General features: G+C 44.8%; 4 protein-coding genes across 6 annotated transcripts in view; 1 reads left to right on the top strand and 3 right to left on the bottom strand.

Moving 5' to 3' along the window:
* Positions 1–157: 157 nt before the first annotated feature.
* On the bottom strand, positions 158–3,493 carry naga (N-acetylgalactosaminidase, alpha). Its single transcript, XM_077587873.1, is given in 8 exon segments — positions 158–623; positions 691–831; positions 897–1,094; positions 1,174–1,335; positions 1,406–1,500; positions 1,581–1,792; positions 2,375–2,741; positions 3,215–3,493. Coding segments are annotated over 7 exon segments (1,380 nt in total). The 5' UTR covers positions 2,740–2,741; positions 3,215–3,493; the 3' UTR covers positions 158–416.
* A 1,015-nt stretch (positions 3,494–4,508) lies between these two features.
* Positions 4,509–9,763, top strand: plg (plasminogen). 2 transcript variants are annotated; one of them, XM_077586575.1, is made up of 19 exons: positions 4,509–4,673; positions 5,127–5,265; positions 5,434–5,540; positions 5,663–5,777; positions 5,901–6,040; positions 6,111–6,231; positions 6,321–6,439; positions 6,511–6,673; positions 6,952–7,076; positions 7,146–7,305; positions 7,465–7,652; positions 7,719–7,867; positions 7,976–8,069; positions 8,131–8,245; positions 8,353–8,427; positions 8,507–8,647; positions 8,708–8,814; positions 9,303–9,448; positions 9,535–9,763. In XM_077586575.1, exons 1-19 carry the CDS (start codon positions 4,622–4,624, stop codon positions 9,697–9,699), a joined length of 2,421 nt encoding a protein of 806 aa, XP_077442701.1. In that variant the 5' UTR covers positions 4,509–4,621; the 3' UTR covers positions 9,700–9,763. The 2 variants fall into 2 exon arrangements, with proteins under 2 accessions (XP_077442701.1, XP_077442700.1); XM_077586574.1 differs by having other exon boundaries at positions 6,108–6,231.
* Positions 9,764–9,768: 5 nt separating this feature from the next.
* Positions 9,769–14,375, bottom strand: slc22a2 (solute carrier family 22 member 2). The gene is made up of 11 exons (XM_077586578.1): positions 12,618–14,375; positions 12,244–12,347; positions 12,020–12,174; positions 11,656–11,824; positions 11,476–11,590; positions 11,291–11,394; positions 10,853–11,067; positions 10,664–10,766; positions 10,327–10,439; positions 10,163–10,262; positions 9,769–10,049 (listed from the first exon to the last, which is right to left on the bottom strand). Exons 1-11 carry the CDS (start codon positions 13,014–13,016, stop codon positions 9,953–9,955), a joined length of 1,674 nt encoding a protein of 557 aa, XP_077442704.1. The 5' UTR covers positions 13,017–14,375; the 3' UTR covers positions 9,769–9,952.
* Positions 14,371–21,499, bottom strand: part of igf2r (insulin-like growth factor 2 receptor) — a 21,760-nt gene continuing 14,631 nt past the window's right edge. Inside the window, exons 38-53 of one of the 2 annotated variants that reach the window (XM_077586573.1) lie at positions 21,387–21,468; positions 21,181–21,317; positions 20,959–21,105; positions 20,317–20,475; positions 19,983–20,190; positions 19,756–19,911; positions 19,466–19,700; positions 19,257–19,393; positions 18,769–18,886; positions 18,355–18,501; positions 18,102–18,286; positions 16,623–16,806; positions 16,405–16,557; positions 16,243–16,291; positions 15,879–16,163; positions 14,371–15,040 (exon numbers count right to left, since the gene is read on the bottom strand). In XM_077586573.1, the coding sequence (XP_077442699.1) occupies positions 14,885–15,040; positions 15,879–16,163; positions 16,243–16,291; positions 16,405–16,557; positions 16,623–16,806; positions 18,102–18,286; positions 18,355–18,501; positions 18,769–18,886; positions 19,257–19,393; positions 19,466–19,700; positions 19,756–19,911; positions 19,983–20,190; positions 20,317–20,475; positions 20,959–21,105; positions 21,181–21,317; positions 21,387–21,468 (2,538 nt within the window). In that variant the 3' untranslated portion in view covers positions 14,371–14,884. Of the gene's footprint in view, positions 15,041–15,878; positions 16,164–16,221; positions 16,292–16,404; positions 16,558–16,622; positions 16,807–18,101; positions 18,287–18,354; positions 18,502–18,768; positions 18,887–19,256; positions 19,394–19,465; positions 19,701–19,755; positions 19,912–19,982; positions 20,191–20,316; positions 20,476–20,958; positions 21,106–21,180; positions 21,318–21,386; positions 21,469–21,499 lie in introns of both variants that reach the window. The other variant, XM_077586571.1, reaches the window with a different exon arrangement.

Raw genomic sequence — 21,499 nt, 5'->3', positions numbered from 1 at the left:
AAAAACATATTTAATTTATTGTCTTTTATTTATTTTTAATCATTTTTTGTAAAATATTTTCTTGCAAAATATTGTCCCACAGATATTCAAGTGATTGGAGACCTCGGATTTGAACTCTTCTCCTAAAATGCATCACTTGGAGAAATAAATACAGATATATATTGATATCGATTTAATTATGCCAGATCAAGAGTTCATAATCAAAAGTCCAAGTGCAGTTTTGCTTCCAAATGATTGTTACACAACTATTGTAGTGTCGGAGTCTCATTGTTAATCGTTTTTTCAAATTTGTTGCATTACAGAAAAAAAAAAAGTCTCACTCCAAGTTCACTTCAGTCTTCGGAATTTACTTTTGCTAAGCTCTTCGTTAGCAAGCACTTTGATGTATTTTAAGTCAAAGCTAAACAATGGGAAGATCACAAGAAGACCTGCGGGACGGCGTTGGCAAAGTAACCCCGGAAAAATCCTCCGAGTCGATCGTTTGAGGAGAACTGGCGCGCGAGGGTTCTGGGTTTTTCGGGCGCCGAGACGTACCACATGACTACGCCGGAGGGGTTGACCGACACTACGAAGCTAATCGAGTCTTTGAGAATCATGGTTTTCCCGGAGAAGACGTCAAAAATCTGAAATATTGAGACGATAAAATACATTACGTGGATACGCTTTGCTAGCCTTGCTACCGATACGAACCTTGTAGCTTCCCGTGGTGTAGTTTAACTTGCTGAGGGACGTCTGGTAGCGGTACGGCATGTCGTCCCGTCGACTGAAAAACACCAGGGTGCTGGCGTCGTTACACAGCGGCCGCCAAAATACTTGGATGTTGCTCTTCTCCTGATGGGAAGAAATGGCAATTCAAATCAGATTAAAAAGGTAAAAGATCAAAATGAGCGTCATACCTTGAGGATGCGTCTCCCCTGAAGACCCAGAGGATCCTGGTTGATTCTAATGGCCATTTTGTTTTGCAGGATGCTGCGGGCACCGCTGCCAATGGTGCGCAAGTCATTAGACATGTAGAGAGGGGCGGCCATGATAGCCCATAGCGCCATTTGCGAGCGGGATTGCTCCAGGCTAAGGCCAAAGTTGCCAATGATCAGCTGCAAGAAGTGTCCAGTAATTATTGAAAATCAGCTCATTTGAATTTCTATCCAGTCTGCATGTGTCACTTGTACAAACCATATCGGGGTCATTCCAACGTCCCGGCCCGGCAGCGGCGATCAGCACTTCCTGGTTATCGAAGAACCAATCCACAATGTTTAAGACGCTGGTCCACGAGTCTTGGATGTCGCCGTAGTTACGCCAAAGGTTGCAGATCTTGGCCAAAAGACTGTAATCCACCTAAAAAAATGCCAATGTGTTTTAAACAGAGTGCAAAGATGGAGACTGTTAGGCTAAATGATTCTGGTACCTTGGGTGGCAAACCGCCTTGGTAAGCAGGCCAGCTGCAAGAGTAGCCGATGGGACGGCCTGTGGCGTTGAGGGCCTTGGACATGCGAGGATAGCCTATCCGAGAGAGGAACACGATTAAACGGGGCCTTGAGTAAGCAATCCTAACCCAGTCACGGATCAGACATCTTGCTTACCTTGCGCCTGCACCGTGGCATTGGAATAGCAACCGTCAAGCTTCAACATGTCCACTTCCCACTCGGCGAAGGTCTGAGCATCCACTTCGATCTTGTCCAATGGCGTGCCGGGGTAGCCCCCGCAGGTGTGTGTGCCCATGTCGCCGTAAATGCCCAATTTTAGCCCTCGGTCGTGCATGTAGCGGGACAGCCGGCGAATCCCCCCAGGGAACCTGAAAAGGACATCAGACGTGTTTATTATTTTTTTTAAATCTAGATTTGATTTTAGGAAATGGTGCAGCAATTTGAATCACTTTGTATAATCTAATCCAGGCGTGGGCCTAATCCATATATAAAAATGTTAAAATTAAATAATAAAACTGAATATATTTTATTATATATATTTCCACACCCATTTTTAATTACAATAAAATTATATTTAATGCATATCCTTGAATTAAAAACTAATAACTCTACCCTTTCTCACAAAAAAAGATCAACCATATATTTAAATCTAAAAAGCAAGGAAGCATTCTTTTTTTTTTAATCTAAAAATGTTACAGACATACTTATGCTTAAATATGGAGACTATTATTTATTTTGAATGACTACAATCTGAGTCAACCTTGAAAAACCTGTACATTTTTTTTTGTTTTCATACTTCAAGTATGATTTATAGGCGCATGATACGAATTCCTTGCGAGTCTTTCGACCCATGTTTGATTGTCTTATGACTGGCAACACCTTAAGTCAAACATTTATTGACCTACAGGATTAGCGGTGTTTAAACTGTGCGTGTTTGTGTATGCGCACACCTTTTGGGATCAGCTTGGAGCCGCCCCCGTTGGTCTCTCTGCATGGACGACCAGCAGTCGTCGATGTTGACGTACACGTAGCCCAGCTCCCTCCAGCCGTCCTCTGCCAGTCTGTCGGCCATGTCGGTGAACAATTGCTCACTGGATGGGGAATGAGTCACGCTGAGTTAGGAAACGCTAAAAGTGAAGGACTGCAAATGTGAGACTTGCCTGATGCAGTTCCTGGGGTCATGCTCGCAGTCCACGTTGCAGCGGAAGCGTTCCCACGCCAACCAACCCATGGGAGGGGTCCGCATCAGGCCGTTGTCCAAGGAGACAGTGACCGCCAGGAGCCATGATGCCAACACGAGCCCTACCCAGTGCATCCCTGCGGGGATGAAATGTTTTCTTCATATATTCTTGCAACCAAAAATTAACACTCCCTTTTGTAAAATAGTTAATTCTTATTTTTGTCTTCCCCTTTAGATGAAACGATTTGGACTAAACTTGGGAATGCCAATAACCTGTTGAAATTACTAGATTTTTTATGTTTACTGCTCTTTAATTTTGTAGATTGAAACGTCTGATTAATCTGCAACCACCTGTGTCATTTCACAAGTTGCTGATTACATTAAAACATTTCAAGTACATTTTGTCTTCATTTTGCAACGAATCTAAACAGAATGCGACAAATCCGAGCATTAGCAATTCAGAAAGTTACGGTTTTTTGCATTTTGAAAGTCCTTGAACTCACTTTTAACAGCACTTTGTGTTACAAGTCCCACAAACAATTAACGCTTAAGAGTGAACTATATAGTATACTGAAAATCCCCACTAATCAAGTTATTTTGAGAATCTTACCGATTTTCCAGCAACGTGAAGCTATACGACGAGATGTGTTTAATGTTTCTTCAACGTTTTACGTATATTGGAGAGACAAAAGATGTATTTGAGCTTTCCTAGCAAACGTTTTTCATTTGAAACGCGGAAATGGCAGTCACGTGACATGCATGTGCACGTCTCAGCTGACGACTAATTAGTCCTGCCTGCGATTGAAAAAAAAATAGAAGCATTTGTCTGAAAACAGTATTTAAAGTCGCGCTGAACGTTTTTGTAATTTTACCTTACAATTACCAATTACATTGTTTTTATTTACGCATACACCTAAAATAAATAAATTACAAAGGTAGGGTTGTCTTGGTTTTAGACGCCTTCTAGTGGTGATAAAGAGTATGACACTCATCTCGTTTGACTCCCATATATATAGTAAATGAATTTAGGTTGAAAATCCAGAATTCTGATTGAATCAATTTGTTTTGTTTCAGACATCCAACGTTGTAGCAAATAATAGAATTATAGTTTAAGTCCTTTTTTGTCTTGTTTTTTTTTTGCAATTTACAATTGTGTCAATTTCACAACAAAAACAGGCCGTTTGTCAATAATTTTCCTGTGTTCTTGTGAATGTCCTACAAAATCCAGGTTTTTATAAGGGGGGAAATGGCCAAGTTAAATGAACATGAGGATACATTAACATTTTATGTATCCTATTGTGACTGTAGCTGTGGGTTGAGAAGACTTATTCTACGCACTTTCATAGTAGTTAAGTCCAGAAAAAAGCCATCAGTTGCCGTGATTGGATTGGCAGATTGCCTGAAGCCGCAAAGCAAATGTTTGTGAACGAGGACGTTGGTCCCTTTGGCGCTGAACATTAACTTTGCCAATCGATGGACTTCTAGATTTTCGGATCAGTACATCTACAGTAGGACAAATTGGCGCACAACGTACTAGCTATCAACAAGATGACAAAAAACAACCACCAAAATACCATGGTACAGATGATTAAAAAAAGACTTTGTTCTCACTCATACCTCGTTTTTCTGCAAATTGAATGGCCGCTCCCCGGAAATTGATTAAAAGTGGTAATCAGTGTTTGCCAACATCTTGGGTTTTTCTTCAAGCTCATACCTTATCTCGGGGATCCTTTCTGAAAGTGAGAACCCCCCCAAAACATTTGTTAAGGTGATTTTTTGGATATCGGCATTTGCATTCTAAGCACATATTTGTCCTATGGATACATGTAGTGTAAAGATCCGTTGGGAGGTTTTTGACCCGATGGCGCGTGCTTGCGTCCTTGCCGGGAAGCCAATGATTGACCAGAGTCCGAGTTGACCTCGGCGGTGGCCTAAGGGACGGCGAGTCGATGAGAAAAGAAGGCGAGGGAGCATCTTGCCGCTGCTTCGCTGGCATCAGGACCTCGCAAAGTACGTGATGGAGACGTCCAAAGCGGCCCTGCTGCTGACAGCGCTCGTCTGCATCGCCGGTAAGTACGACAAATAGAAAACTAAATCTTTGGAAAGAAGATGAAGTGAATTTGCATGTTAAACATGTTTGTTATCTGACTATTATTGAATCATAAGTTTCAACATATGTACATATATATATATTCCTCTCAGGCTTGTTGCTGCGTATTTGTTCGTGTTATAAATATATTTACAACTTTTGGAAATTAGACTTTTTTTTACATGATGAAAATTAGATTTTATTTGCCAAATTAAAAAAGTGTCCTTAAATTAAAACGTAGAATCAATCAAATGGCCATACTGTATTAAGACATCTATCACAATAATGGCAGCCAATCAGTTAATACTTATAGACATTAAAAACCTGATCTTTTTTTTTTCCTGATTATGAAACAACAAGAATATAAAGATTGCATACCCCTGCTATAGAGGAGTTGGTTCTTATTAAATGTTGTGTTTTTGTGTACCTCTAGTGAGCGGTAGTGAGGCAGTTTCGGGTTATTCCAAAACCGGGGGTGCCTGGTTACTCTCCATCGACAAGCGCTTGTATTCCACCAACACGGTGGAAGAGTGTGCGGCCAAATGTGACGCCGAGACCATTTTCATGTGCAGGTTGTGCTATTTTCCAATCACACGCACTATGTTCACCAAAGTACTTACATTCATTTGGTTCATATCTTAAAAATGTTTGTGGACCTCCACACTCAAAGTTTGGCAAACTTTCCGGTCAAAATGTATTTGTGATGAACCCTTAGAATGTTTTTGACCATGTGTTTACAGGTCCTTTTTGTATGTGGACAAGGATCAGGAATGTTGGACAGTAGGGGCAAACTCCAAAACGGAGACGGTGCTCCGCAGAGCAAGCTCAGCTTTATATGAAAAACAAGGCGAGTGTGTTGTATTTTTTTCTCCATTGGGATTTTGGGGTAACTTTTGTAAGAACCACAGTGATATTGTGATCAGATTTGCAATTTTAGCTCCTAAATTGACCAAAATGTTTACATTGCAGATTACCTCCTGGAGTGTGTGAATGGAATCGGAAAAGACTACAGAGGGACAAAATCCAGAACAAAGTCTGGAAAGACATGTCAGCGGTGGGACGCCAAATCCCCACACAGGCCCAAGTATGTAGCGAGATGACCTTTTTTCTATGGGCTTTACTATTCTACATGACTGTCCTCTCCGATCGACGTATCTTCTTTATTTACATCATAGACTATAATTTCTAATCCTTTGTCTGGCTCCAGCATGACGCCAGAGACCCACCCCAAGGCAGACCTGCTGTCCAACTTCTGCAGAAACCCCGATGAAGACGCGGGGGGTCCCTGGTGTTACACCACCGACCCCGATACCCGCTGGGAGCACTGCAACATTCAAAGCTGCACAGGTTCGCCAGTTTCGCTCACGTCTTGCGCGAGTGCGGAATGTCCAAAATGACTTCCCTCGTGTCCCAGCAGAAGACTGTATACATTGCAACGGCGAGAACTACCGAGGCAAGACCTCTGTCACCGAGAGCGGTGTAGCCTGCCAGCGCTGGGACTCGCAGGAACCACACAACCATGGCTACGACCCCGACGCGTGAGCTCCTCGTGTCTCCAACACCGTCTTTCAAAAATTCTCATCCGAATATCTAAATTCAACGCCATTGCTGTACAACTCACTTCCAGGCTCCCAAACAAGTACCTGGAGGAGAACTACTGCAGGAACCCAGACGGAGACCCTAAGCCTTGGTGTTTCACGACTAACACCAACAAAAGATGGGAGTTTTGTTCCGTCCCTCGTTGCGGTAAGCCACAGTAGAGACTCATCTTGTTAGTTGATGAGATCTTTAGAGACAACAGCTCGTGTTTTCGACAGCCTCGGAAACTCCCACCTTGGCTCCGGAGACCACCTGCACTACAGGCGAGGGCAGCGCTTACCGGGGAAGCATCGCTGTGACCGAGTCGGGAAAAACGTGTCAGAGCTGGTCCGAACAAACCCCTCAGAAGCACAACCGCTCGCCTGAAAACTACCCTTGCAAGTGAGGACAATACCACGGCAGCAGGCGGGGAATTAGGGCAACGAGACTCCTCTGACAGACCGACCATCTGACAATCAGTTGTCCAAGTAGCGAACAAACAGAACGGTTCAGGAAGCTACCAGTCAACTTACAAATCAATCAAGCACAGATCTTTTTCCAACATTTGCATGTGACCATGACCTTTACAACTGTAAACATACTAACATAACAACTGTTACCACGGCCTAACTGAAAATGACACTTACCGTGTTAAGTTTGGTTGTCTATACACGCAACAGGGGACTGGACAACAACTACTGCCGGAACCCCGATAATGAGAGAAAGCCGTGGTGCTACACCACCGATCCGGACACCCGCTGGGAGTACTGCAGAATCCCCACTTGCGGGGACGGACCTGGACCAGGTGACTTGCAGGAGAACAAGGGGTAAGGTGCTCCCAGTCAGGCTAAATCACATTAGCGTCCTGCTGCAGATGAACCGGTTATTCCCACTGAGGACGACGACTGCTATGAGGGCAATGGGTCCAGTTATCGCGGGGTGACCTCTGAGACCATCAGTGGTAAAAAATGCCAGGCCTGGACCTCCATGAGTCCACACAGTCACACCAAAACTCCACGGCAGTACCCCCAAGCGTAAGAAGCTACTTTCAGATCTTGCCTGAGATACCTTCTAGCTCATTGATGCTCCAGTACCAGATCCATTTGTTTTCTCAACTACTATATCACCTTTGACCTTGATACAAACACAAACACAAATCTTATCACTGATGAGATAATCTCTTCGACCAACAGAGACCTTAGGCGGAACCTGTGCAGGAACCCTGACAGTGATCGAGCTCCCTGGTGCTACACCATGGACCCTAGCGTCCGCTGGGAGTACTGCAAATTGGACAAATGTCCCCGGCTTCCTTCTGATGGTGCTCCTGCACCCAAACCCACCACGCCTGATACTACACTGCCCCAGACTCCAACCCAGAAAGGTGAACTCTCCTTTGGCTTTTGGGGTTCTCGTTTTGCCTAATCAATTTTGCATTTATTTTCGACAGAGTGCAAGGTTGGGAATGGCTCCACCTACCGTGGATCAACCTCTATCACCATTACGGGTGTGACATGCCAAGCGTGGGCTGCGCAGACACCCCACCAGCACAACAGTTTCACCCCGGAAACACACCCTGACAAGGGTCTGGATAGAAATGTGGGTTGAGTCCACCTGTGTTATGGGCAATGGCGCTTGCATTTTGTTACCTGGGTGTTCCAGACCTTATACAAGTCGTCCTAATTTTTTTCTATGCACTGTTTCCAGAGCTGCAGAAATCCAGACGCCGACTCGAACGGACCGTGGTGCTACACAACGGACCGCAGCAAGAAATGGGATTACTGTCAGATCCCTGACTGCGGTACACAAAACCTTCCTCTGAGTTTTTATTCTCGGACAATAACAACACTATTCTTTCACAGCGGGGATGACTTGCGGCACACCCGTCACGAAACCCAAGCGTTGCTTCGGTCGCATCGTGGGTGGCTGTGTCGCCAAACCACATTCGTGGCCATGGCAGATTAGCCTTCGCACCAAGTCAGTTTTGTTACAAAGAGGCTTTTGATTGTACAATATTAAGAATTTTATCCCAGAGACCTTTTCTTTTCAGATGCGCCACTTAACTGAACTTTTCCCCCTCCCAGTTCAGGCACGCACTTCTGCGGGGGAACTCTGATCCACCCTCAATGGGTGGTGACAGCTGCTCACTGCCTGGAGAGGTCAGGCTTTTATTAACAGTCCACCAGCAAATGAGGCGACTCAAAAACACCGGTTAGCTTCTTCTTGTACAAATTGCAGATCCAAACGACCGTCAGCCTACATGATCGTTCTAGGCACGCACAGAGAGCGAACGTTTGACTTGTCTGCCCAGCAAAGGGCCTTGGAGAAGCTAGTGCTGGAACCCTTCGGCGCCGACATCGCGCTGCTCAAACTGGAAAGGTGACGAGTACTGAGTGTTGTCTCTAAACCAAAAAAAATCTATTTGTCTTCAAATTTCAGGCCTGCAGTCATTAATGACAAAGTCCTGCCAGCGTGTCTGCCGGAGAAGGACTACATGGTTCCAAGTGGAACTGAGTGCTATGTCACTGGTTGGGGGGAAACTCAAGGTATCCATGTGCCGGAAGAAGCAAAACATTTGTGGTAAAGGCAATCAAGTGTTGCTGATTAGCAATTCTTGTAGACCTGGAATTAAGTGAAGCTAGCTTAGGTAAATGCTTTGCTGCAAAGCAAAATTGCTGACTTCCCGTTGAATTTCAAGCATCGGGCAGTTATTGGTCTTCCCCAGAAACCTGTTTGAGGAATCAATGTGTAGGCATGTCTATCAAAAGTAGAGCCAGCAAAAAAGTCTCATGGAGCCATGTAAGAAAAGCCACAAGAAGTCTTACATTTTGTTCAGAAGTGACCATTCATTTCCATGGGTTCTCCAAAGATGAACTTGACTTTCATTTCTATACAACTGCTACATATACATTTAGATAGCTTGGTAATGACATGAAGCAACAATTTCTTCAATACAACTTCATAAGACTACAGCTTGATTTACAGTTGTGGTTGCCGCTGTATCTAAAATTGTGGCTGCTACCACGGTTACCAGGTACGGGCGGCGAGGGCTTCCTTAAGGAAACAGGCTTCCCGGTCATCGAGAACAAGATCTGCAATCGCCCGTCATACCTGAACGGCAGAGTAAAAAATCACGAAATGTGCGCTGGAAACATCGATGGCGGAACCGACAGTTGCCAGGTAATCCTGACTCCTTGCCGCCAAAGGTCCTTAAAAAAAAATCAGACTCTCACGTTACATCCCCTCACAACTCTCAACACTTGCAGGGCGACAGCGGCGGTCCTTTAGTGTGTAAAGACAACGAGAACAAATTCATCCTGCAGGGTGTCACGTCTTGGGGTTTGGGTTGCGCCAATGCCATGAAACCCGGAGTCTACGCTCGAGTCTCCAAGTTCGTGGCCTGGATAGGACGAACCATCAGTGCCAACTGACGTGGGTGGGGAAGTAAGGGAGTGGAAATTTAATCGGGACTGTAATAAACACTGGGGATATTTCGAGGGTTTCCGTCTTTCTGGTTTATTCCCCGAGAGAGAATTTCTACACGTGTGCAGCACATTAGCTCGGTAGCTTGGGTAACACAGTAGCTGCTGCTACCGCACTAGTGCAAAACACGGGACGTACAATTGTGTAGAGAACAGATGTAGTTTCTAGCAAAAATAAATAATGTGGATCTAAAGAAGTTGCTCAGACACTTGCGGGTTCTTGATTGGTGGAAATGGTGCTGTTGGGGAGGAGCTTGCTGGACAACTGCTGCTGCGTCTCCATTGCGTCCTGCTTTGTCCTGAAGATGACAGAAACAGTTAGCATTAGTAAGTTTGCATAAACTATGAGGATTCCAAATGAAAAAATAGCATATAATTTTGTCCAAGAACTAGCGTTCATGTGTTGACTCACTTGTTTGGGTGTTCAATATCATCGATTGTGTCGGGAAGTGGCACACCACGGGTTTCAGGAAGCATCAAGACCAAAGCACCGGCCAGGAATGCCAAGCAGCCTGAAAGCGAGATACATTGCAGAGGTTAGCGTCTCCGTGGATGCTGGGTAGTCCTCGGCCTTACCGAAGATGATGAGGGGCAGCTCCAACCAGATGACGGCCAGTCGGTAGAGCAGAAAGGGGGCCAAGATGCCACCCACGTCACAGAGTGTCGAACATACGGACACGCCCAAGTTTCTGACAGACAGAAGACTTCACAACCTTAGCACGGATCGAGGACTTGACGGAAGGCTTTTTATATAATAACTACTAAATTAGACTAATTCAGAGTAAGCCAATTTGAGACCTCACAATTTCACTGGGTTAAGAGCAACTTGCCCGTTGTTGGCTTCTCCTGAATTAAATCGGCCGGACAAAGTGCCTGGTTAATAAAGTCAACTACGCAAAAGAGATGGTCATACCGGACAAAGGTAGGGTAGAGTTCAGTGTTAACAAAAACAACCATCTCGAAAGTTATGGTGATGCCCAGTCGACCCACGCAAGCCACGGCCGTTTTCAACCAACCTGCCGGCGACAAACAGAATGTTGGCAAAAATCGCAAAAAAAAGAATAAGAAACTTTTTTTTAAAACGGCTGTTGGTGGCACTCACCGTCGTGGAGCATGGCAGTGATAAAACAGGCAGCTCCGGCCACGGCATTGGCTGCGGCGAAGGGGAGACGCCGGCCCACTCGCTCAATGGTGAAGAGAATGAGGAAGGCGGCGGGGAATTCGAATAGGGCGGAGATCAGAAAACCGATGTAGACGTTTCCTCCCATGATGCCCAGACGCATAATAAGTCCCTGGTATACTACCGCACTGGTGAACCTGCCACGAGACCACGTGACGTTTGGGCGTATTTTCACTTCTCTTTCAAGAGCTACACAATCTCAGGCTTTGTGATAATACTAATATTGAAGAGACAGAAGAAGGAAGACAAAAGCTTCAATACTTTTCAAGACTTTTCAAGACTTTTCAAGACATTTCAAGACATTTCAAGACATTTCAAGACATTTCAAGACATTTCAAGACTCCTCCAATTGAAACTGACCAGTTGTAGCTGAGGATGAAGGTGTGCTTTCTCATTTTGGGCGTTCGGATAAGGTCCATCAAGGAGGCGGAGGAGGACTCGTCGGCATTGTCGTCCGCTAGTGTCTAGGAGGCAGACAAAGCAAAAGCGGATCAAGATTCCATGATTTCACGTCTCACTTCGCGGGGAACCTGCCGAGCTCAGACCTCCAGATTTTTGGGCACGGTCATGTTGTTCTCCTTAGCCATGGCCTTGGTGATGGTCACTGCTTCGGGCTTCCTATTCTGGGATAGAAGCCATCGTGGAGACTCGGGGATGAACCTGACAATAAATAAATATCTCGTTCGGGATTTCAGTTACTAGATCACGCGCAAAGTCAACCTCACCAGTAGTAGATGATGAAGAGAAAATAGGGAAGGGTGATGACCACCTGCACCCAACGCCAGTCAGAGATAAAGTAGGCAAGCAAGGGGAGAACCAGAAGGCCCACGCTGAAGAACATCTGGTATAAGACGCCCACTGTGCGCCTCGACTCGACGCCCACGATCTCCGTGACTGAAAGGCAATGTGACAAATGACTGGTTGATTGGGGAAAACTCATTATTGTTATTGTGATTAAAAAAAACGAGGTTTGCAAGAGGAACATTGTGGCTAGTTGAGTTTTTATATTATATACTATAATGATTGAAAATATTAGCACGGAAAATAAAATACAGCTTGCAGTTAAACTATTTGGACAGAGTTACCCACTCAGCACGTATCCCGCCATCCAGCCGCCTTTAACGCCGAACCCGAAGAGCACGCGGAATATCAGCATGGACACATAGTTGGGCGACAGCGCCACCAAAATCCCCGCCACGGCGTTGAACACATTGGACATCACGAAGCTCAATTTCCTGCCGAACCTGTGCGGACGAAACGTCGGAAGGATCCGGAGAACCATCGTGACGCATGCTTGGGTGACGATAACTCACCTGTCGGCCAGGTAACCGATGGCAATGCTGCCTAGAAGGAAACCGATGTTGAGCATAGCCTGGAACATGTCCATCAGCCAGGCATCAGAGCACACCAGGTCGAACTGCGCACAATCAGAAACACAAGTTCAACAACCATTCCTACAGTTGTAGTTTTACAGGGTCCAGATATCGCTATTCTATGTGTGTGTGTGTGGGTATGTTAACATAAATGTTAGTGATATATAAAAATACGGTCATCTATAAAATATAAAGTAATAGTGTCGCAAAAACAAGTCTGTATAAACAATGAAATACTGTCAAGATGTAATTAAATGTAGAAGAGCTTCAAAACTACTACAATTTCTTGGCAGATGAAGGCATGTGTGTCGTACCTCTGTGACAAATGACCGCCTCCCCTCGTAGTCGTACTCCCACCCGCCGGAGCAAGGCTTGGTGGGCATCCCGCTAAGGTCGACTTCTTGCGTATCGCAGGTAAGCGTAGCGTTCCAATCCACATCGTACTGCTCGCAGCTGCTTCGCTGCACCTCGCCCGATGCGTTAACCATCAGCGCGGTCAAGCGCCGGGTGTCGGACGGGCTGCGGTGGCACTGCAGCCTCCACTGCTCCGCCACTCCGTCCTTGCACCAGTGGTCCGGCGTGAAACCCTGGAAGACGATGCCCACGTAGACGCCGGCCCAGGGCATGGAGACCAGACAGAAAAGGGCGAAGACGCGCTTCTGGCAGCGGCCGAACTTGCCCACTTCCTCCAAGATGTCATCAAATGAAGTCATGTCGGCGGACAGTGGCCGGCGGTCCGGTCCGCCTGGTTTTTAAGCGGACGGGTCGGAGCAAAGTTCAGCGGACTGCGCGGCGAAGCGTTAAAGCGTGTTTACAGACGTACTCTTCGGGACGTCACATGGCTTCCCTAACTGCTTTTACATAACCAACCAGTGCACCCAGTTCGCACTTACCAGCACGTGGGTGCAAAAGAGGCATTTACATGAGGTGAGGTGATGCGTTGGTCACGGTTGACGTGGGGCAAGGTGCTGGGCGGTAGGTGAAATCTACTTGTGTGTGTTTGGATATTTTTGGTCACTGTAACTCAAGAATGAATAAAGGGATCGTCATTAATCTTGCAGCTGGAATGCTTACGTTTCAGTTGCATTGACGCCGCTGGACGTCCCATCCAATCTGTGGTTCAGAAGTGTAAGGTCAAAAAAGTTAGTTGAGTAAGACATTGTGAGCCTTCACAAGTTCTGAGTGAACCTTGTGTCAAATCACCAAGGCCTTCATAAGGTATTTATTCAAATTGGGACATGGAGGTTCTTTTAAATAGCAAAAAAAACATGAGACAACAAAAGCAGGATGATGATTACACCTCTTTTTTTTGTGCTTTACTCCAGCGCACGGCCATTTTTGTCCTGGTTACAGAATCGCAAATTATGTGCGAGTCTCTGCAATCACATGTTTCAAACCAATAAACTCTAAAAATAATAATAATAATTATAAATCAGAAACAAAAATTTGCGTACCGCCGAGCCAGTCTCTTCCTACCTCACAGTTTTGACCCTAACACAAAATTGGTATGACTTGAGTAAATACTGTTTGACAGAAATTGTACTACATATTCATTTGTGTATTTTGAAATGGCAACATTGAAACACTATTCCTGATTAGGAAAAAAATGGGTTACAGCAGAGTATGAGGGCCACACAATGAAAGATTAAAAAGGAAAGTTGTAATAATTACAAGATCTAATTCATATTACGAGAAATCTTGTGACAGTACGATGTAAATCTCAAAATAGTACAATGTACTGGTATGACTATTCCTGTCATATTACGACTTATGTTTTTTTTCTTTTTTGTGTGGTATAAAAATTGTGTAAAAAGAGCCATTTATCCGTTAAGATTGGGAAGCTCCATTTTTCCTTTCTCTGAATGGAAATATGATGTGATGTGAGGTGAGGTGTTGATTCGGAGGACAAAAGGGTCTGTTTGTTTATACATCAACTCATTATCTATCTGACTATTGGCATGCGTTTGACTCAGATTCGGTTTGCGCAACAGTTGTGAAAATATGGCTTTGACGAGACAAATGCATTGACATTGACAATCAAGACAAAAAATCCATTTGCAAAAATCAGAGAATGTAGCGTGTGGGAAAGGGGAGAACATTCAATCTTTAAAAAAAAACACCCTTTTCCCGGGGTAGAAATAACTTGCTTTTTTATGAGTGTAAACAATGCCTTGCTTCCCTTTAAAGCCGCAAAACGACTGACCTTCACCGCCTGCGTCCGCTCATCCGAAGTTGGTCGTTTCACCTGCGCTTTTGCCGCCTTTGTCTTAAACAATCTGCAAAGAGATGCTCGCTTTGTGATAAAGTGCTAAAGAAATGGCACAATTAAAAGAAAAAGCTGGAGGAAAAGAAGAAAAAAAAGCACGACTTTGGCCAAAATGCCAACTGGTCGCACAAGGGATCATGCAACCATCTTGTTCGCTTGCAGAGCAAATGTGAGAAACACTTTAAATAATGAAGCAATCAATAAATAACAAGATGGCTGCTGAGGGGAAGTGGAGGAATTGTCTGTAATGCTGAGGGAGTTTCTATGGCGACATTCACTGAGAAAAAGCGAGCCAGAGCAGTTCTTGGGGGCCAGTTACACCCGTAGGAGGTCCTCGTCGCTATCGTCGTCCTCCCGCTTGGTCTTAGGCGCCTCGTTGATATTCCGGCGGCTCGCCGAGCGCGCTTTGGCGCTCTTCCGCTTTCGTTCGGGCTCGTCCAAGAGGCCGACCAGGTCCTCGTCGCTCTCCTCCTGAAAAACATGAAAATCAAGACCAACCACAGGAATGTTACTGTCTCGACAAAATACAAGAAAATAGCCTATTTTTCGGGCAATAAGTCGCACCTGAGTATAAGACGCACCAGCCAAAGAATGCAAAATGAAGAGGGGGAAAAAACACAAGTCACACTTAACTATAAGCTGTATTTTGGGGGAAGCATTTTTTTTAATTTACAAAATAACTACAGATAACTATAGCCAAAACAACAGAATAGGCTATTTTTCGGGCAATACGTTTGCACCCGAGTATAAGACGCCCTAGTCAAAGAATGCAAAATGAAAAGAGGAAAACAAACATAAGCCGCACTGAACTATAAGCTGCATTTTGGGGGAGGCATTTTTTTAATTTACAAAATAACTACGGATAACTATAGCCAAAACAACAGAATAGGCTATTTTTCGGGCAATAAGTTTGCACCCGAGTATAAGACGCCCCAGTCAAAGAATGCAAAATGAAAAGGGGAAAACAAACATAAGTCGCACTGAACTATAAGCTCTATTTTGGAGGAGGCATTTTTTATTAATTTACAAAATAACTACAGACAACTATAGCCAAAACAACAGAATAGGCTATTTTTCGGGCAATAATTTGCACCCGAGTATAAGACGCCCCAGTCAAAGAATGCAAAATGAAAAGGGGAAAACAAACATATAAGACGCACTGAACTATAAGCTGCATTTGGGGGGAGAGGCGTTTTTTTAAATTTACAAGATAACCAAAAACTGTTTTTCGGATAACTATAGCCAAAACAACGAGATAAGCCACACAGGCAGGACATCTTTAGGATTCATCCTAAAATACTCGACCCACCTGCAGGAAGACGCTACGATGGACGGATGAAGATTTGACCACGCGCACTCCGGGGACGCTGAGCACCTCGTCCTCACTGTCGTCCTCCTGCTCATCTAAGGAGAAGGAACGCAAGCCGTCCGTGTTGACCGTCTTGGTCTTGATGTGGCCATTGCTGTGGTTGGCGTGGCCTTTCTGCGAGGACGAGAAGGACAGAGAGGAGGAGGAGGCGGTGGCGGAAGGAGACTCCAGTTCCTCCATCAGCCACTCCATCTCGTCTTCTCCGGCATCTTCATCCATGTTCACCTGGTGACCCAATGTTTATTTACCACAAATCAGGACATCAGTCATTGGGAGGACGCACCTTGGAATATTTATAGGAGACCTGGTTGCCTCTCCTGCAGCAGCCAGCCATCTTCTGAATCACCCTTTCTCTGTAAAAAAAAAAAATGTCAACGTTTACACGGTTACCTCAAAGCCTGGCGAGCCACCGGGGTTTAACAGTGCCAAATTTTGATCTTCGCAAAAGCCCGATTTGTTTTCTTACCTTCTTTCTTGCTTGCGCAACAGCAGAGCCAGTAAACAAACACTGACAACCGCCATGAGCAGACTCAGTAAAATGGCTGCCGCTTGACTCCTTCTAGAAAGAGCTGGAAGACCGGCGTCCTGGTCACCATCTTGCGTTTGCGCGTCGGTGGTCCTACGGGATGAAGTCAATTTTCTAAGTCCTGAGAATGAATCGCATTCTCCGATGATTCCACTTACGTGAGGCCACAAACGGCATCGGTGTGCCACAAAAACAGATAGAGGCACCCGTCCGTCTCTCTCATGAACACGGGGATGCCCACGCCGGCCAATGGGCTGCACTTGAACATGATGATGGACGACATCATCTTGCTATCCCGCCCGCACGCCGACTCGGAAGGCACGATCACGTCCAAGTCGCCACCTGGGGGTGAATGAAGATTGACTTGCCGTTAGCTATGAAATCAGTCACTACGATTGACAGCATCATTTTTTTTAAACTGAATGATAATTTTTTGATGACAACTTTTTCAGCGCTCTATGATAAATTTAAACAAATCCCATGTACATAAATAATTCCAGCTTTTACTTTGTTTTTTTTCAGATCATGAAAGTAAAAATCGCATCTGGTCGCCATCATGATGAACGACAAACAATCGAACCGGCACGCACGAGCTGACGTTCATCCAAATGTTTTCCATTATTTTCCCTTTTCTCTCTCACAAATAATCTCTAAATCGTCCTGTCGCCAAGGCGATGGTCTGCAGCCAAGTACAGAAGCATTTAAGTCATTGAGTCACCCGGCCAGATTTCTTCTGGGGACATTATGACAGCTATGACGCATGAAGGGATGACTGATTAACCTTTAGGTGATCAAACTGCATAATCAGAGTAGGAAACTGTAAATTCCCAACTTTGCATTCAAATTTTTTTAAAGTGTTCTCTGCTAGTTAACCCCTTAAAGAGCAAGTGACTCTTTTTCACAATTAAAAAAATAATCCCATAAAGACCATTACATTTTGGGTCATATAGGCCAGTGTTTCATGTGTCACAATGGTGTGCCATGAGTAAAAATTAATATGAATATAATGAGATTAAAATGGAACTATTACAATGTTAAAATAAAAATATGTTGAACGTTAAATTATACTATTACAAGATTCTAATTGTGAAACAGTCATTTTGTTGCTTATTTTTCTCTAGCATGAAGTTGTTTGGTTTCTAGGGCATCAACTATTGATAATGTAAAGTCTGTGAGTACTACATTTTTTGCATAATATTAGGAGATTTAAGTAATATTTGGAGAAAAGTCAAAATTATTATATTAAAAACATGACATTACTTATTTTTGCATCACTCGAACTGGAAGTTGTTCAGATATCAACTTTTGTTGACATTAGGTCAGTATGAAAAATTAGATGTTGGAATCATTTTGGAGGTTCATGATATTCCTGCCAATAAAACTTTGATGAGAATGACTATTGTTAATATAGCAGACATAGTTTTAAATCAAAAGATTTTCAAATGGTGGTGTCCTGAGATTTTTTTTCAATGCAAAAAGTGTGCCGCAGCTCAAAAAAGCGAAGCACTGATATAATACTGTATTAACATTTCGTATACTGGTGTGGTTTACAGGACCCAAAATGTGATGTATTTTTTAATGACCAAAGAATGTCGCTCACAGTCCTCAAATAGACAAAACACAAGTGTGCCAAATACCTCTGATGTAATATTTTGCCTTGCTGGAGGAGCCAATCCGCCGCCTGTACTCTCCGTTGAGTTTAACTTGGCAGATGTTGGCGCCAATACACATGGGCAGCGAGGCATTGGTCAGCCCAGACAACTGAATGTGGTAGATGTAAATGTCGCCGTTGGTGCGCACATCTCCGGAGGCCTGGTGGTGACTGGGGTGACATGGTAAAGAGTCAATAAAGGTCAAGGGTTACAGGAAAGCCAAACATTTGTCCCCTACCTGAAGTAGACTTCACCCAAACTGAGGCGTGCGCCAGTATTGGGGATCTGAATGGTGCCGTTGACTATCTCCACCTCACGTTGCTTGACGGCGCACGCCGAGCGAGTCTCCCAGCCAATCACAAAGAGGCAGGACGCTTTGTCAATACTACAAAACAAAGTCAATAAATAAAAAAATAACAAATACTTATTTAATGGAACCAAATAGGACAATCTATACACATTGCAGCATGAGTGATACTACTGTAAGGTCTATTACTTTATAATGGCGTCTTAAGAAGCCAAAGTTTAACTTAAAAAAAATCTCTTCTGCCATTAACAGGCTGCTTGAGATATCTTAACTGGAAAGTAAATGAATGGCACTCTTTTGTATTCCAGGCACTTTGACATTTTTCATCACATGTCAAGTTCATACTTGATAATGGTTGGGTGTCCAATGGTGGTGCCGCAGGTCAGTTGGATCTCCGTTTTTGCCGGCACGCCGTTACCGCAGGTGTCGTCGCCGGCCGAATAGTTGACGGAAATCTTGCCGTCTGTGTCCACAAAAGAGAATCTTATGCCATTTCTGGGACAAAATTCTCAGCCGACCTCGAAAAATGATATTAAACTCTTAAACTTTAAGATTTTTAGACCTACAAGTCAAAATTCAATGCCTATTCCAATATTTTTTAGCAGTAGAAACATAAATGACCTTCATATGAAAGACTTGCTCAAAGTATTCACGAACAGCAAATTTCTTAGTACTCTGATAATGGAGGGAATAATTTTTAAACTGTAGACTGTAAACATTATACAACATAAGCATGTCTGCCGAAAACTTTGTTAAACAGTGTTGCGAATGCCGCCTGAAACGACGCAATTTCTATTTTGTATTAAGCCGTAATGGCCACAATGATTTCCCACCTTTGTAGCTCATCTTCTGAGTGTGAACGCGACCCAGCGTTTGGTTGCTTCCGTCCGCCGAGTGACGGCACACCGTGGCGTCCTCGGAACATCCCGGGAGTTGTTTATGAATCCCTTGACACAGGTTGACGTAATATCTGCGGACGTACGGGAGAACGGGTCACAAGAATGGACGGCGAGAACGCGTCCGTTTCCCGAAAGCCACTCACGAGTCGCCTTGGTGGTTGAACTTCCACGGCTCGGTGAGGGAGGAGAGGTCTCTCAAGTTGAAGGTCTTATGCTGGCTGACCAGCGCGCACTCCATCTTCCGTGGCGGACACACGGCATTCGTTTTCCACATGAAGGTGGCCGAGCAGCCCGCCGTTTCCGACAGCAGCTGCGGGGAGCCGTGGCCCGCCGACGGGTCGCAGGTAAATAAAATGGACGACTGGCGTTTGCCGGACACTAAAAGAGAGTTAAATGAGTACCCGGTCCACTTTGCCCAAGAGTCAAGGCTCACCTGGCCCACAGAAGCCCCTCTTGTCATTGTCCAGGTCAAAGTCCTCGGTAGTAGCGCACCACTTCTTGCCGTCGGTTCTCCCGTCTGTGGTGCATTCGGTGTACGACTTCGTCATAAACGTGAAGGGAAAGACGCACGCCTTGTTCTCCATCGTCACTACGACACACGGTTGATTTCGATTAATTTCTCGTGATATATCCAAGGTGCAAATGAGATGGGTCACTTACTCGGCGGGCAGGGATCCCCACCGCCGTACTGCATCAGCACCCCCTGCTCCTCGTGCTTGTAGTCCATGGTCATGGCCTTACTGATGCCGAAGGACGCCGCCGATTTACCCGAGGCGGACACCAGGCAAACGGCGCCCCCGTGACAAGCGGGCTCGGATACCGAGCTGCACACGTTGATGAGGTAATTTTTGGAGGAGGTTATCGGGACCTGGAACACAAACACCTGCTTTAACCCTTTATAGGCTACCAGTTTAGGCTGCTAAACGTTCGCTCTATTTTGACTGGGAGAGCTGGTAGACTAGCGGCGAATCAGACGATGATAAGGAGTGCCCACCTGCACTTGGCCGCTCAATGCCGACAAGTCAAAGGTGTACTGCAGCTGAGTGTCGGTCAGCTTGCATCCGCTTGTGTGGGTGGAATCGGAACACACCACGGGCGTGGCCCATTCAAATATGTAAACGCAGCCCTGCAGCCTCAGCATACGCGGAGATCCCTGAAGAGAAAAATAGGGGATTTCACAGCAAAGGGAAAGAGTTTAGAGCGGGGGTGTCAGACTCGGGTTGGTTCGCGGGCCGCGTTAATGTCAACTCGATATCATGTGGGCCGGACCATTTTAGATATAATATTTCGATTTTTTTTAAATACATTGTTTAAAAGAACTGGATTAAAATCCTTAAATATTCAGTTTTTTATAGATCTAAAACAATGTTTATTTTAGCTTTTTTATTTATTTTTAGATTTTACAAAAAATACTAAAAACACAGAAAAAATGGATTAAAAAAGTACAATTATTGATTTAAAAGGGGAAAAATCAGGAAATTAAATATACATCTATACTCTTCATTTTAATTTGATCCTAAAACAGAAAGTCGGCACTCTTACTTTCCCGGGCCACACAAAATGATGCGGCGGGCCAGATTTGGCCCCCTGGCCGCCACTTGGACACGTGGTTTAGAGGAAGAAATAATGGACTCACGAGCTCTACGCCTCTCCGGCAGATGAAAATGATGGTTGAGGTGAAGTTCAATGCTGGGTCTGATGCGCAGCGGGTTGAGCTGGAGTAAGTGATGGACACTTCACCCGTGGTGCTCATCTGAGGGCCGCTTGTCGTGTGCCCGATGTCCTTTTTAGAGAAATGTCAAGGTCCTCGTGAGTGGAATTCTAAATGAAATGTTTCATTCTAAAATTGGTGACTCACAATTGGAGGCCCATTATCAGGGTCCATGCAGACAGTGGCACCGGGTGGGCAGGTGACTCCGGGAATTGGGTTCAGAGGTTGACAAATGTTGATGTAAAAATCCGGGGAATCGTCGTCGTCCTGGTCCACTGCGTCGTCTGAAAAGGTGGAAACAAAATGGAGGTTAATGTGGTTGCTTGACAAATCAGAACTGCATCCAAATGAACCTGTAGCAGTGTAGTAGCCAGTAGAGTGGATCAGAGGACTCAGATCGATCGTAGCAGAGCCGTTACGGACAGAACACGTGACCTGAAGATGACAACAAAAGGTCAATAAATTC

The sequence above is a fragment of the Stigmatopora argus genome, chromosome 19, assembly GCF_051989625.1.
Source record: "Stigmatopora argus isolate UIUO_Sarg chromosome 19, RoL_Sarg_1.0, whole genome shotgun sequence".
In the NCBI taxonomy this organism is placed as follows: domain Eukaryota; kingdom Metazoa; phylum Chordata; class Actinopteri; order Syngnathiformes; family Syngnathidae; genus Stigmatopora; species Stigmatopora argus.
This window is presented reverse-complemented; position numbering and strand designations above follow the sequence as displayed.

What these genes read in the sequence shown, in the direction of transcription:
- plg (XM_077586574.1), top strand. Translation starts at nt 4,622, where the DNA reads ATGGAGACGTCCAAAGCGGCCCTGCTGCTGACAGCGCTCGTCTGCATC. An exon ending in AGCGCTCGTCTGCATCGCCG is followed by an intron (nt 4,674 to 5,126) that starts GTAAGTACGACA and finishes GTGTACCTCTAG; the next exon opens with TGAGCGGTAGTGAGGCAGTT. An exon ending in TTGTTCCGTCCCTCGTTGCG is followed by an intron (nt 6,440 to 6,510) that starts GTAAGCCACAGT and finishes TGTTTTCGACAG; the next exon opens with CCTCGGAAACTCCCACCTTG.
- slc22a2 (XM_077586578.1), bottom strand. Translation starts at nt 13,016, where the DNA reads ATGACTTCATTTGATGACATCTTGGAGGAAGTGGGCAAGTTCGGCCGC. An exon ending in TTCATCCTCAGCTACAACTG is followed by an intron (nt 11,068 to 11,290) that starts GTCAGTTTCAAT and finishes GTCTCGTGGCAG; the next exon opens with GTTCACCAGTGCGGTAGTAT. An exon ending in CACTGCCATGCTCCACGACG is followed by an intron (nt 10,767 to 10,852) that starts GTGAGTGCCACC and finishes TGTCGCCGGCAG; the next exon opens with GTTGGTTGAAAACGGCCGTG.